This window comes from Epinephelus lanceolatus, chromosome 12, assembly GCF_041903045.1.
Source record: "Epinephelus lanceolatus isolate andai-2023 chromosome 12, ASM4190304v1, whole genome shotgun sequence".
Lineage (NCBI taxonomy): Eukaryota > Metazoa > Chordata > Actinopteri > Perciformes > Serranidae > Epinephelus > Epinephelus lanceolatus.
Window position 1 is genome coordinate 29,689,008 of NC_135745.1, and position 15,212 is coordinate 29,704,219.

Here is a 15,212-nt window from a genome sequence, read left to right on the forward strand (position 1 = left end):
TATGTTAAAATATTCGCAACATTGTTAAAAACACTCAAATAATTTGCTGGATCTGCCTCAGTGATTCTCACACACATTTACCTCAGTCTAAGTCCTCCTAGCTTCTCACTGGTTAATTAAGAGACATGTGACCTATAACAAGGAAGTGTAACCAGGAAGTGTGGTTGTGTTGCTGCTGAAGTGTGGAGAAAAGTAAAGTGCTGCTTAAGAGAATATCCGTCTCCATCTAGCTGTGTACTCCCAACAAGAGTGACCCAACCACCACACATCTTACCCTCATGTCACAGTTATGAAACAATCACTATATTACTCATTCTACTTGACCTGAGTGCAGCATTTGACACCATCAACCATTCCATCCTTCTCTCCAGCCTTGAAACCAATCTTAACATCACCGGCACTGCTCTCTCTTGGCTCAATTCCTACCTCTCCGACAAATATCAGTTCATCAACATAAACAATTGCAAATCCCCCACTGCTCCCCTTTGCCAAGGTGTTCCCCAAGGTTCAGCTCTCGGCTCCCTCCTCTTTATCCTGTACATTCTCCACATCGGTCAAATAATCTGCCGTCATGGACTTCAGTTTCACTGCTTTGCTGATGACATTCAGATCCACATCTCCACCAAAGCCATCACTCCTGCCACTCACTCTAACCTCACCAACAGCATCACCGAAATAAAATCCTAGATGCAAACCAACTTCCTCAAACGCAACTGTGACAAATCAGAAGTCATCAACATCAGCCCCTAATCTCTCATCAAATCCACCCATAACTTTTCACCCTCCATCGATGGCTCCACTGTGCTCTCCTCCCCCTATGTCTGTAACTTTGGTGTCATCTACGATCAAAATCTCTGTTTTGACCAACATATCAAACACATCACCAAAACTGCCTTCTTCCATCTCAGGAACACTGCCTGCCTCTGTCCATCCCTCTCCTTTTAAGCTGCACAGACCCTCACCTACGCATTCATCACTTCTAGACTGGACTACTGCAATAGCCTCCTCTACATTTTTTTCAGCCAAACCACTCATGAAACTTCAGTATAACCAAAACTCAGCTGCTCGTCTTCTCGCAAACACTCCGGGACCCGTGACCACATCACCCCTGTCCTTTATAACCTCACAACGATCCCCCAGCTTATCTACTTCACTTACAAAGCTCTCCACAACCTGGCCCCCCTCTACCTGTCTGAGCTCCTCCATCGGCACACTCCCTCCCGCACTCTCAGGTCCGCTGATGCCAACCTCTTCCAATAAGCTTGAGTCAGTGGACTCTTAAAAAGGCTCAGACAGGCATTTAAGTAGCATGCTGTATTTTATGTTTTGACTTGTGTCTTTTGTCTGTTCCCCTGGTGTAGTTTATCCGGTGTCTCATTGTTTTATTTTATTTGACTGTATTTGATTTCATCTAATTGACTGCAAAGCTCTCTGTGGCTGCTGTCTGTGAAAGGTGCTATAAAAATAAACCTTCCATGCATATTGCTTTCCATTAGCATCATTGTTTATACACCATATTTCAACCCGCTGCAGCAAAATCCCCCCACTGTCACACTGAATGTGTTCTTCAAAGTGCCTGAAAGTTGACAAAGTAATTTAGTTGTTTGAGGCTACAAACCTACTCACTATAACACGGGCCGGATGTTCTCCTCCTTTCCTGTACTCAACTGTTCTGTACAGTGAGGCTCAGGGGAACGGTAACAGCAGACGTTATTGTGAAGAGCAGCTACAGTACCAGCCAGCATGGGGCTGGAGGCATCCACTCTTTCAGCTCTGTCACTGTGAATCATACCGGGGTGTGTACACATGTAGAGGTGAGAGAGACACCAAACAACTGCCTTCAGCATGCTACGGTAGGCAGCAGGAGACTGATACTGCACATTTTACAGAGTGAGGTAATACAATCGTTCACCTACAGTCTTTTATTGTGTGTAATAATATCTACTTAATTGGTGTCAGTATGTGTGGAGGGAAAGTTAGGCTCTCTACTCCACAATATTTCCATGGTAATAATTAAGTCACTTTAGTCTTTCATCTCACAGATTGTTTATATTTCTGTTGCCTGTGATCATCCGTCTCCTTTTAATCAAAGCACCGGTCCACTTTGTCACATGTTTATCTCCCGGCGCTCTGAGGTGCAGAGGGTGGACACTGATGATGCCGATGAAGGATGGTGCCATTTTAGGATGCAGTCCGTGTTCTCCAAGAACCATTAGGAGCAACAGCATATGATTTGCAGTAAACAACATTGCAGCATCTGGTATGCTTTTGGACAGCAGAAATTTGAATCAGTTCATCCACACTACACGCAGAATCATCAACAAGCTCGTCAAAATATATCCTATGCTTGTCCCAAAGTTTCAGGATCAAATCAGCCCGAGCTTTATGATTGCAACTATTAGCACAGAATCAACCAATCTATGTGAATTCTGCACAACCTTGCACTTAGGTCAAATTACCACAAGTTTTCTACAGATTCAACCAATAAGCGACACAAACATCTCACATTTACTAATGAAAGTTACTGCTAAAGACTGTGCAAGGCAAACAAGGGTAAACTGTTTTGCAATGTTTGCACCGTTGTGGTGGAACACAAATAAGAGTCACTGATTGACAAAACACCCTTCTACTGTTATTACACACATATGATTATCATTGTCACATACATATAGTATCATATATCAATATATACTTAAAACATATGCTACTGCAATTACTGTTATCATTATTATTATTATTATATTATTACTAAAATCAATGTTATTGTTGCTATTGTCACACTGTCTGCCCTGCATCTCTCTCAGTCTCTGTCTCTCTTTATGTATCATTTGGTCATTTGGTCATAGGTCTCCTCAGTTGCTCTTCCTGAGGTTTCTACTGTACTATTGTTTTTCCCCGTTAAAGATTTACTTTGGGGAGTTTTTCCTTATCCACTGTGAGGGTCCAAAGGACAGAGGAATGTTGTGTGCTGTAAAGCCCTCTGAGGCAAACTGTGATTTGTGATATTGGGCTTTATAAATAAAATTAAATAGCTGGAAAGCATAGACAACAGACACATCACCATGACAGAAGCTTTTGCATCCAGATCTATTGCAAGTGTTGAAAGAATCAAGGTGAGTTGGATTAAAGATGCAGGTTAGTGGTTACGTTAGAGTATAACTCACAGACTCAGAACAGTACTGTTATACAAAAATATTACAATTACTTTTGCTAGTTTCACTTGCTTCTGCATTTTGTTGCAAACAAATGCCTAAAAACATTGCAGATGCACTGCAAAAAAATTTTTTTATACAAAAGCTGTAGTGAACTCAAGCTGCAGGTTGCAACAATCTCACAAAAAAGCCTGTGAAATCCTGGAGGTACTGACTGATTGACTGACCTATATTTGTTCTTTGTATGTAGGGTCAGCTTAGCCTCAAGTCCAAAAACACACACACCTTGAACTGTTCTTTCTATTTTACATCAAGAGCACAAGCCCAAACATAGTGACACAATGGAAAATACCGTGATAGTCTATTAGTGAGCTTTGTTGATATCTGACAACTAAATTGCTGTGGTTGCCTTTAAGTGTATGGCTTTAATATAGAAGTACATCACATGCTTATAAGCTGATGTGGCAGCTTCAGAAAACAACTTTAGAAATATTCGTCATTATTCTGCCTTTTAGTCTCCTTCATCCCTCTGACAAATGCATCGTTGAAAGGTTTTGTGTCTTTGTGATTCAGTGACTAAGTATGAACTGGAGTGAACTCTTGGATTGCCTGTGTCTAGATGTGCATATTTGTTTTTTTAAAGATTCACAAAAGAGAGAAATGAATAAATGGATGGAAGAGAAGGAAGAGGGCACGTCACGTGTTGCACGGCAAGTCTTGCATACATATTACCATACAGAGCATTCACAACAATGGTCTTTTGTAAGTAAAAAATCAGTGCTGATTTACATTGAATAGCTTAATAAAATGAAACATTTTAATTCTTATTTTGATTTGACGTAATACTGTGCACTGAATAAGTTAGATTTCAGACATCAGTGCCACAGGATGTTGCACATTTTCACTCCTTGGGTGTAAATGAAAACATAAAAACCATTCCTGTCTAATTTTTTGGCTTTAGGCTGCACAGACCTCGTTCTTTCCATTGTGGTTCCCTTTGATTCTCAGGTGATTGAGCCCACAGGTTTCACCTTGCTATTTTCTTATGCCTACCTTACACCAGAAGACTTTGAAAAGACTAAAGTTTGACACTCTCTCACATCTGAGTACAATGTTAGATTTCAGTTGCACACTAAAACTAGATTCTGTTCTGAGATCATTTCCCCTGGTGGAAAATAGTTCGCCAAACTTCCTCTAAGAAACTTATTAACAATTCCTTATATATCAGCAAAACCATATAACTCTCGAAACACAAAATTAAAGGCATCATAGTTCAACAGTATTCTTTTTAATTTGGCATCAGTATAATCCATAAAGATATTCTGTGTTTGCGTACAAACTTTACATTTTGGATTTGTCGCCTTAACTTGCTACCAGCCTCCATTGGTTAGCTGTTATGTTAGTGGGAGGAGAATATGGGAATGAGAGGTGAACCATTACAAAAATTAAGACTTCCCACTAAAGTAAGTGCTGGTTGGTGGATCAGATACACGCTGAATTAAACACTAGCCCTTTTTAAATAGGAATTGTGCAAATTTGCAGGAGAGCCCAATCAGTCTTCTTTCAGCATTGGCAGTATAAAAACAAAATCGGGGAGTGCAGCGAAATGCCGCCTGCCTACTTTTGTTCATACAGAATGCGCCTTTTTCAGGGCAATGGAGGGCATGAGCAAGTAACAAAACGTGTAGCTCAGTGTGTGATGTAAACAGTGACATGCTCCGAGGGAAGCTGCGGCTGGTCAGTCCTTTGGCGATTCTCTCATAAGTTGGCCCGTCCTTCACCGTTCCCGCCATTTGACAGTTAATGGCCTCTTCGTTTGCGAGGGCAAGGAGAGTGCGCAATGCCTTGTCTCCCCAGTTGCTCATCTTTACAGTGTCTTTCAGGTTTACGTTTCCTCTTGCTACTAGCTGCTCATTCCTGCTATCAGCTGTTTCCTGTTAGTCCACCGCCAGGGGGTTGCACGTGCGGCGTCATCAACAGCTCCTCCCACAAGTCATCAACAGCCCCTCCCGTGGCGGAAGGGGGGCCTTGTTCGTTTTAAATCAAAAAGGTTCTGCCAATATGTTTACCCTACGCGGCGGAAATTGGGCACCTCGGATCAACTCGCCAATCCGGCTCTGTGTGTCTAAACGCTCGCAGCTTGCCTGCAAAACGGCCATTCGCTGAAACCCTGGCAGTGTAAAAGGGGCTACTGACTCATGTTAACTCCATCTTCACCAGTTTCTTTTTCTTTTCCCCAGTCCAAAAGAATTGAGACTTGTTAACGTTCTTCCGCCTCCTCAGAGTCCCCTACATGTTTACTGTCTACCCAGTTTGCTGCTTCCTCTTTGGTGCTGGAGAGAGCACAGCTATTGGTTGTTGTAAGTGTTCATGTCACTGAACTTTACTCTTTGCATGAGCCAAGACTGGAAACACATGCTAATGTTAAACACGTTTGATTTTGTCCGGACATCAAAATAAGAAAAAGAATGACTTAAGATGAGCTGTCTCAAGGACTACGTTTTATGACCACCTTACACTAAACAGTCGAGTGTGAACCTCCTGAGGTAAAACTCCTGTGATTTTAGTCCAACACTGAAAAGTCGTTTGGTGTAAGGCCCCATTACTTGTTGAGACACACATTCAGAGCCCCCACACTCCCACACAGGTCATGAAGTGTAAGGTCCAGAGCAATGTGTGATTATATTTTACTGGATTTGTGTATTATAAGTCAGTAAATCTGGTTTGCTTGAGGTTTTCAAGGCTCCTGAAAGGCTGTGAATTGTCACACACACAGGTGTACCCAACAACATTAATAATTGCTGCAGTTCATTTCGGTGTTCCAGCTCCTTGGGTCTTGTATTGTACGTGCTAGCTTAATGAAATAGAGCTATACTAATTAATATTACACCTGTGCTGCTCCTGCTTTGACGAGTCAAAATGGAAAAGGTCTGGTGGATTATTGTCAATCTGAAAACAAATACTGGTTGTTCTTTTAGAAATGCATTTGGATATAAAATGTGACTGTTCTCTTCTCATTTTACTGTGTGCTAACAGTATGCTGAAATAGTAGCCAGTGTGCTTTTACTTTAGCTGCAAATGATTTAAAACTTACTGATGATATATGTTGACTGATGCCTTTCATTATCAGCATAAAACTAACCCCTGCTCTTGATGCCTACTCTGTGCTTCATTAGTTAAGTATGCTGTACTGCGAGGGTTGCTCTGAAATTTCACACTCACTTTCCAGTTGCACATGAAATGAGATGGCAAACACATTTTTCCCATCCAAACAGCTTGTTTCGACATGAAACTGCTTAGAAAAAACCTCCAACAACAACCAAACCATTTGCTTATTAACCTTGTAAGGCGACACGCGTCTTCTTTTTTTGCTTTCAGGGCAGTGAAAATACAGTCTGAATGCCTTTCATCCCACATGTCTCATCATTATGTTGTTGATTGTGGGGAAAAGGGGATGGAGAAATGAGAGACTCTGAAAGGCAATCTTGCTCGCTAATGGCCTGCAAAGTTATCAGTTGCGGCTTAGTGAAGCTTAAAGCGGCTTCATTGGGATGTAATAGCTGGCAAAGTTGTCCTCCATTCACTCTAGCTAATCCTTCCTTCAGGGCTTTCTCTCACAATCAGAGATTCATGGAAAGAGGCAGAAAGAGAGGCCTGTATGAAGCAAGGAAGAAAATGATGACGACAAAAAGAAAATTGCAATCAAGCACAGGCTGAAAGGAAATTTAAACGGCAACCAAAATGCCATCAGGACTGAAGCTTTGGATGAGGCTGGTGAGGGTTATGAGCGTGATTTAGGCACGCTGCGGAGCGGATCACTACTGTCTCATTCTGCCCTCCTGTAAAGCCCTTTTGTATAATTATTCAAGTCATAAACATGACAGCAGGGCAGCTCTTATTCATTCCAATGTGATCACTGCTCGCTTTCTTTCCCTGCCGCTGGAACTGACACGCAGAATTTCCTGTTTGATACCCACTACGCTCGTGCCTCTCCATTTCAAAGAAGAAATACTCGTAGCCCTGGGGCATAAATCTTAATCTTTTTATTTATCTTAACACAAAGTCTCCTGCTTCCCCTCTCTCTCCGTTTGTGCTTCAAATGTAATTTTCAACATCTTTTGGCTGATGTGTCTCTTTGTTGATGCTGTTTCTCTGTTTGCCATATGCTACCACCCGTGGCCAGGGTGTTACCCTTTGCATATTAAAGGGAAAGCTCACCCCAAAATCCAAAACACATATTTTTCCTCTTACCTGTAGTGCTATTTATCAGTCTAAATTGTTTTGGTGTGAGTTGCTGAGTGTTGGAGAAATAGCCGTAGAGATGTCTGCCTTGTTTCAAATATAAAGGAGCTAGATGGCACTTGGCTTTTGGTGCTAAAAGTGTAGCCAACAGCAATGTCTCTTACCAGAAATCATGAGCTGGTTACTCAAGATGATGCACAGAATTTGTTGTGAGCAGTTTCATGTAGGAACTATTTTCTTTACACCTGCCAACTGTATCACCGTGCAGAAGCATTCGTGCATCTACTGCGAGCTCACCTAGCACCACTGAACTAACTTGGACCTGCACTTGTATAGCGCCTTTCTAGTCATCCGACCACTCAAAGTGCTTTATTACACCACTAATCACGTTTACCCATTCAGACACACATTCATAGACTGTTGGCTGAGGCTGCGATACGGGGTGCCACCTGCTACTCAGCTTTTGACATACTCACACACCGATGGAACAACCATCAGGTGCAATTCTGGGGTGTCTTGTTCAAGGATGCTTCGACATGCAGGCTGGAGGAGTTGGGGGTCGATCCACTGAACTTACAATTGGTGAATAACCTGCTCTCCCTCTAATCCACAGCCGCCCCGCTTATGTTACAGTTCAGCCGAGGAGGACGCCATTAATGTTTACATCTCGTAAGCCTCTCGTCCATGAGTAGATGCACGATTCCTTTTGCGCGATGATATAGCTAGTGGGTGTAGTTTGGTAGAAATAAAATAGTTCCTACATGAAACTGCTCACAACAAGGTCTGTGGATTATCTTGAGTAACCAGGTCACGATTACTGAAAAGAGACACTGCATTTTAGTTTTTTAATGTTTTTTTTTTTTGTTTAGCGCCGTGAGCACCACAAGCTGAGTGCCATCTAGTTCCATTATATTGGAGAGAAGGCAGACATCTCTACAGCCGATATCTCCAACACTCTGCAACTCATAAACAATCTAGACTGATAAACAGCACTACAGGTAAGAGGAAAGATATGTATTTTGATTTTGTGGTGAACTGTCCCTTTAAGAAAAAACAAACAAACATTATATTTCATTACACTTTAGGCATTAAATGCCTCATCTGTTCTCAGTTTTCTTTCTGTGCCAATAAGTATGAGTTACTGATCAAAATACTTGGATATGTCTAAATACAGTGCTTTTCTCTCTCTCCCTCTTTTTTTCCTTCTAATTTTGGAGTGGTACAAATTTAGGTTATTTTGTAAAATGCGGTACAAAAGTACAATTTTATATTTAAACAAAACTTCCAAAATAAAAAATAAAAAACAAAACAATGCACTTAAAAACAGATAAAGGGAGCAAATTAATCCCTAAATTAAAAAATGTTCCTTCATTCCCTCATTTAATGTGTTTTATTTCTCTTTTATCCCTTTGTTTATCTGGTTTCATAACAAGCATTTACAATACTAAAGCAGCTGTAACTATCAATATGCAGCCATAAACCAATTACTTAACAGAACAACCGACAGTTCTTTTAAATGAAACAATAAAGATGATGTTTTTCCTGTGCTGTCGCTGGTGTGGCTCCCATTTTGTAAAAATGGGCCCATAAATAACTGTTTTCTTCATTTTATGTGGAGGAAATAAACACCACAACCTCAAGCTGAAAAGGCTGCGGCATATAAAGCAACTGTCAGAGTGTATAGTGTAGCTGTAAACAACCCAAACGACACAATTTAATAACAGTTGTGTCCCATTCCTGCCTGATTTCAGCTTCTTTAATGCAGTGAACAAATTTCTGCATGGCTTTAGAGCTACTGTGTATTTTTAGATAGACACAAACACACACTGACCTTGCCAGCAGGCACCCACAGTCAGCTGCGTATCAATCTTGGCACTGTGGATGGGCCAGTCATCCGTCACCAGGTAGGGTTCATAGGTGACACCATCCACAAACAGTGTCACTGCAGGAAATTCTACGTTGATCACATAATAGTGCCATTCCTTGTCACAGATCTGTAAAGGAGAGAGAGGTTACGGTGTTATTAAGCTGCAGTACTTTCTGCTACATGTCCACTTCATGCATTTAAATAAGAAAACATTCCTGGTTTGCACATGAACAAAAATAGGGCAGCTTTAAAAATATATTACTCTGGCAACTACATCTCTTTTTCTGTGGTCTTATTTAGGTTAGGAGCATTTTTCCGTGGAGGATTATGTTTATAGGGAGGCTGTTATGAAGATGATGTTTACTCCGAGCCTGGAGCTGAAACCTAAGGCACATCCTTGAACGTTCCCCGCCTTCCTACCTTCAATGAAAGAGAAGCAACAGCTTCCTCTCCACTTCTCAGAATCACTTGCTCCCTGTCGTCAGATAGCTAATGAGGTTTCTGTCTAATGAGCTGTTCATTAAAGACACGCGATGAGTGACAAACACGGCTGCTGCACTGCCACACAAGTTTTATTAGCCATCACAAACATTCTTTTGAAAACTTGTAAGGACACATCCTGTTCTCGCTTTTTTTCTGCCTGCCTCCCTACCCACCACAAACACACACACACTTCCCCCTACGAATGTGTTAAAACATATCTGCCACTTTGCTTTTATGACTTTAGGGCTACAACTAACGATAACTCTGTGTTCACTTCATATAGGATAGAGGGTAAAGATGTGAACGATATATACGTCTATGACAAACGTAATTGCTACAGTGGATGTTGGCGTTGTATGTTTCTGCAAACCACGGATATGTTACATTTGTGCGTTTCATATGAGGCAGATATGTTGAACATTTCCAGTTTCATGTTGTGACAGTGCATCTCAAGAGTGGAGCCATCAGCCCCAAGCTTAACTCTATAAACTATGACGAGAGTGTTCCTGACTAAAATGAAGCTTTGCCTTAGTTCATGCAGGACACGGAAGTCATAAACCCTTCCTGTAATCAGCTGACTGGATCATTGCTTCTAATCAGTCACACACCAATCACAACCCATTCTCACAACAAGGCGGTCCAAAGCTGCTGCTGGCAAAGGTTTGCTTCCTCCACCCCAGCCTCCACCTTCTTAATTCAGAGTCCTAACATGGTTCAGGTTAAAAAGGTATTTTATGTCTTGCTTTGGGCCCATTCTTGTACACCCGGGGGAGGAGGGGGGGTTCCTGCACTGTGCTCTCTGTTTTGGTTAATCATGTTGCTTTTCTAATCCAGGGAGCATCTTAAGAGTGGAGCCATCAGCGCCAAGCTTAACTGTATGTACATTTGTTGCAATAAATGGTTAAATGTATGAGTGATCCTTACTGAACATTAGCTTAGGTTTAGTCACTTAAACAGCTTGGTTAGGGTTGGGAATACATCATGTTTTGGCTTAAAATACCCACTACAACACCCGCTACAAACAGTTGGAAATGTTCTGGGTTCTCACTAGAAAAGACCTGCTTTTGTCACTACAAACACAGCTGAAAATGTCCCAGACTCTTGTTAAAAAATACCTGCTTTTGTCGCTACAAATACAGCTAGAACATGTCCCAGACTCTTGTTAAAAAATCACTGCTTTTGTCGCTACAAATACAGCTAGAACATGTCCCAGACTTTTGTTAAAAAATACCTGCTTTTGTCGCTACAAACACAGCTGGAAATGTCTTGGACTCTTGTTAAAAAATACCTGCTTTTGTCGCTACAAACACAGCTGAAAATGTCTTGGACTCTTGTTAAAAAATACCTGCTTTTGTTGCTACAAACACAGCTTGAAATGTACCAGATTGTCATTAAGAAATACCAGCTTTTGTCTCTACAAACACAGCTGGAAATGTCCCGGACTATTGTTAAAAAATACCTGCTTTTGTTGCTACAAACACAGCTGGAAATGTCCCGGACTATTGTTAAAAAATACCTGCTTTTGTCGCTACAAACACAGCTGGAAATGACTGATATATCTTGATATGTCTTGACATTCTCTACATCAAGTTGAATACAAATGTTAATATCCATGTCTTTGGTAATCCACAGATGGTTGTGTAAGAGTTAAAAATACCACATATTGACATTATAGCACTTTATCTATAAATTAAAGTGCAGCAAGAGGGTTGCGGGATCAAACCTGCTGGCCGGCTTGGGCCATCCTCTCCTGGTGTACCCTGTCTCTACTCCAATGTCAGCTAAAAAGGATAAACACTTACAGAGAACAGATGGATGGATGGATGTTCCCCTTTTCGAGCACGTCTGTACTATTAAGAGCCTAATCAAATATATCAAGGCTTTTCAGTTGTAATTATGGGTTAGAGTTAGGGACATGATTGCCACTGACAAGTCGGTAAATAGCTACAAATAGTAAACTGGTAATTATAATTACTTTAGTATGACATGAATGTGGTGTTTTCTTCGAGACTGACTGGTGACCGGCCCAGTGTGTACTTTTTTTTGGCTCCAGTCCACTGACACCACAAACAGCCTTAGCAGGTACAACAAATAAATGACTCAACTCCCCATCCAGACCAAATATGGGGCATGGACTGGCAACTGAACAGGCGCCAGCGTGCCGCCCAGGCACAAACAAGGCGCCCCCAACTGCTCGGGGTGCCCAACCACGGGCAGCCCCCTCGACCTGACATCCCTCCCCTTATGCATGTATAGGTCCTGTTTATGCATGTGTGTGTATTTTTGGCCTGTGTGTATATGACAACTGAGTGAAAAAATTGAATTTCCCTTCAGGGATTGCTAAAGTCTTTGTTCTTCTAAATGTTGCTTTCACCTGTTTTAACAGTGCAAAGGATGAATGACACTTCACGCGGCCCTCAAAGCAACAGCACATGAGTGCCAGAGTGCCTGTTATCTGAATCACACATAATCTCAATTTAAACTGTGAGCATTCTTCCTTTTAAAATGTTTTAAAAGTTCTTAGCAACTTGGTGAAGTCTTAAAGGATTCCTCACATTATTGCTTCTCCACTTATGGCCATTACATGCATTTTCCTGTAATCAGTCTGCTGTGAAGGATTCGGTTGAATTAACAGCAAACATCAATCTATTTGCACTGAGGAGGAGAATATCTGCTAATTTGAGATGCACAGGGAGAAACAGCAGGAACAGATACAACATAGATAGATTTCCATTTTGTTAAGATTTCTCTCTAAAGCTCCACAGCCACACACACAAACATACACGCTGGTAGTTTATTCTAGCTGTGATATGAACTAATGGGGTTGAGACCTGTGCTTGAGAAACCAGGAATCCCCAGGGATGTTCAATTTAGAAAGCAGAGTCTCAGCCTTTAGGAGTGTGAAGGGACAGAAATTCCCTCAGGATATTCCAGACACCCCTCCCACCACACAGTATCACATCTCTCAGCAAACACTGGGATAAATATGCCTAGTTATATGCTTTTCTCTTTCTTCCTTCTTTGGCCAAAAGTAGATCTAAACTTCACAAATCAAGGCCCAGTTTTATCTGGCTCCAACTACAACGCTTTGGTGTTCAGTAAAACGACATCTTGGTGTGATCCCAATTAATTGTGAAATCGCAATCTTTTGCTACAGTCTTGGTCCAACATGAGGATGAACAGTTTGAAAATTAAAATCAGAATACATAAAAACTATGTCAAAGTGGAAAAGCATAACTTGCTCTGTTTTTCAGATTCCTGCACTGTACTCAGATTGAGATATCTGATGATTCTAAGCATGTGTTATTAACAATGACAGTGTGTTTTAGTTTCATCAGCTCGCGTTCAAGGTTTGTATGTGTACTGGACTAGACAGGCAGAATGAATTGCCACTTTCATTTAGCTGCTGGCCGGCTGACTGCCTGCGGAGGTCGCTGAAAAAGACAGACACTGAAAAAGTAGACTTACAAGAGGCATCTTGATCTTTCTGAACTTGCTGGACTTTGACATTAGTTGCAGCTCCCTTTGTTGAGCTTGATGTTTTTCGTGTAGGCTACAGTAATGCTGCCAGAGCTACAAGACATCTGATAAAAATTCATATTGTCGTGTGTGAAACAAAACATTTACACCCAGCTCAGTGAGGCTGTAGTTAATGGAGAGCTTCATGCTCACAGTGACGAGAGCAATATGCAGATGTTTAGCAGGGATCATGTTTTTAACTGGACGCAATGTAAATGAATGAAAGAGGGAACATCTGATTTTTTCAGTTATTCCCAATGAAGATGTCCTAACCTGCTCTATGTGTCAGCAAACAGGCTAATGGTACATGTCCACAGGGGCATTTTTAAATGTGAGGGGTCGCCTTGCTTCAAGCATTGGATGTTTGATGGGTGTGCCAGCTGTCTGCTCCCAGATTTGAACTGGACCAACATGGTGGCTTATTCTGATATCTATCTTTATATTACAAAAACATTCACTGAAATGTGTTTCTTAAAACATTTGATTTAAGAGGGAAGCCATGCAGTTGCTGAATCTTTATTAATTTTAGATCGACAACTGTTTGTTTAAAAGGTTTTTGGGAGTTATCAGAGGTGTCGAGTCGCATTGAATGCCCTTAATTTGTATGAAGTAGCAGAGATTCAGCTTCATGCACAAGTGAAGCAGACACCATGTCTATGGATGCATTACACGGCTGCTTACATAGACAATGAATGTTATGTGTTTGAAAAAAAATGCTCAACCTATTTTCAGAGCAACAGCATGCCATTGCTTGGACTTTAGGATCCCTAAATTAGACTGTTGTAGACTGTAGTATATCTTCATCTTTTCACGCTCGGTCCGGCAGAGTTTGCTCGCTTGCTGTATCTTAGCACTAAGCACAGCTGAGGCTGATGAGAATGTCATTACAATTTAGACCTGATGATGGAGCTAGATGAAAAGTCAGTAGATCATTAAAGATCATAAAAGTCTTAAAAGTCCTGTCCACATCATCCCGAAGTGGACATGAAGGAGTGCATAAAATATGACTTGAGCCATTTTAGTGTCGACCAAAAATTAAGGGATCATCATCGTGTAGACCATGAATGTCTCCACTAAATTTTAAGGCAATCAATCCAATAGTTGTAGAGATATTTCAGTCCAAACCAAAGAGGTGGACCAACCACACAGGGCAATGCAGCTAGCATGGGAAACAAATAAACACGAAAGCTCCACTTCTACAAAACAAGAAACATTTTCATGTTGCTCTTGTATGGAAATATGACAGCAACAAACAGAGTTACATTATTTCTCTCACACAGTGACACTGATTGTTTCACCCTTAATCTCTTATCTTGTGCTCTACCATTCTCCCTCTGTCTGTGTCTTGACTGTAATAACTGATAGAGGAGCGCTGAACTGAATGGCAGAAATAGAGGGCATGAACAAACAACGTCTATATATGAAAATCCATACTGGGAGCTTTTAGTACACTAGTCAGACATTATTACATGAATATCAAAGCACAGACAATAAGTAAAAATGTTGTGTGTGTTTTCATTTACTACCTGATGCCACGTGTAAATAATAAAACATTGTTGTCATGTTGTTACACATCAGCTTCACTGCGTGGTTTGCAGAGCAATCATTCATGTGCACATACAGTATGTGGCTACTGTAATTAAGAAACAGCCTGAATCCAATCCAGAACTCAATTTGTTTATGTTGCTGACTGTCTAAACTTGAGCAATCATACTTTACACTTAGAAATGCACACACATGTACACACCTCATTAGCAGATACCATCAGCAGTACTCTCTCTGCTGCTGCTGAGGCATGTTTGTATTCTCATTGCCTGTCTGAAGGCACATTAGTCAGTGGGAGCTTGAAAGTATTTCTCCACCTCAACAGTGTAATAAGACAATGAATGCTGAAACACTGTAATGAGCTGGTCCCCGAGCAAGTTGCAGGCCTGCTTAGGATGAACGCA

General features: G+C 41.2%; 1 protein-coding gene across 1 annotated transcript in view; it reads right to left on the reverse strand.

The window, feature by feature from the left end:
- The window catches only part of clstn2a (calsyntenin 2a), a 238,536-nt gene that overhangs the window by 20,908 nt on the left and 202,416 nt on the right, over positions 1-15,212 (reverse strand). Inside the window, exon 10 of the mRNA XM_033650856.2 lies at positions 9,226-9,388. Within this exon, the coding sequence (XP_033506747.1) occupies positions 9,226-9,388 (163 nt within the window). The remainder of the gene's footprint in view (positions 1-9,225; positions 9,389-15,212) is intronic.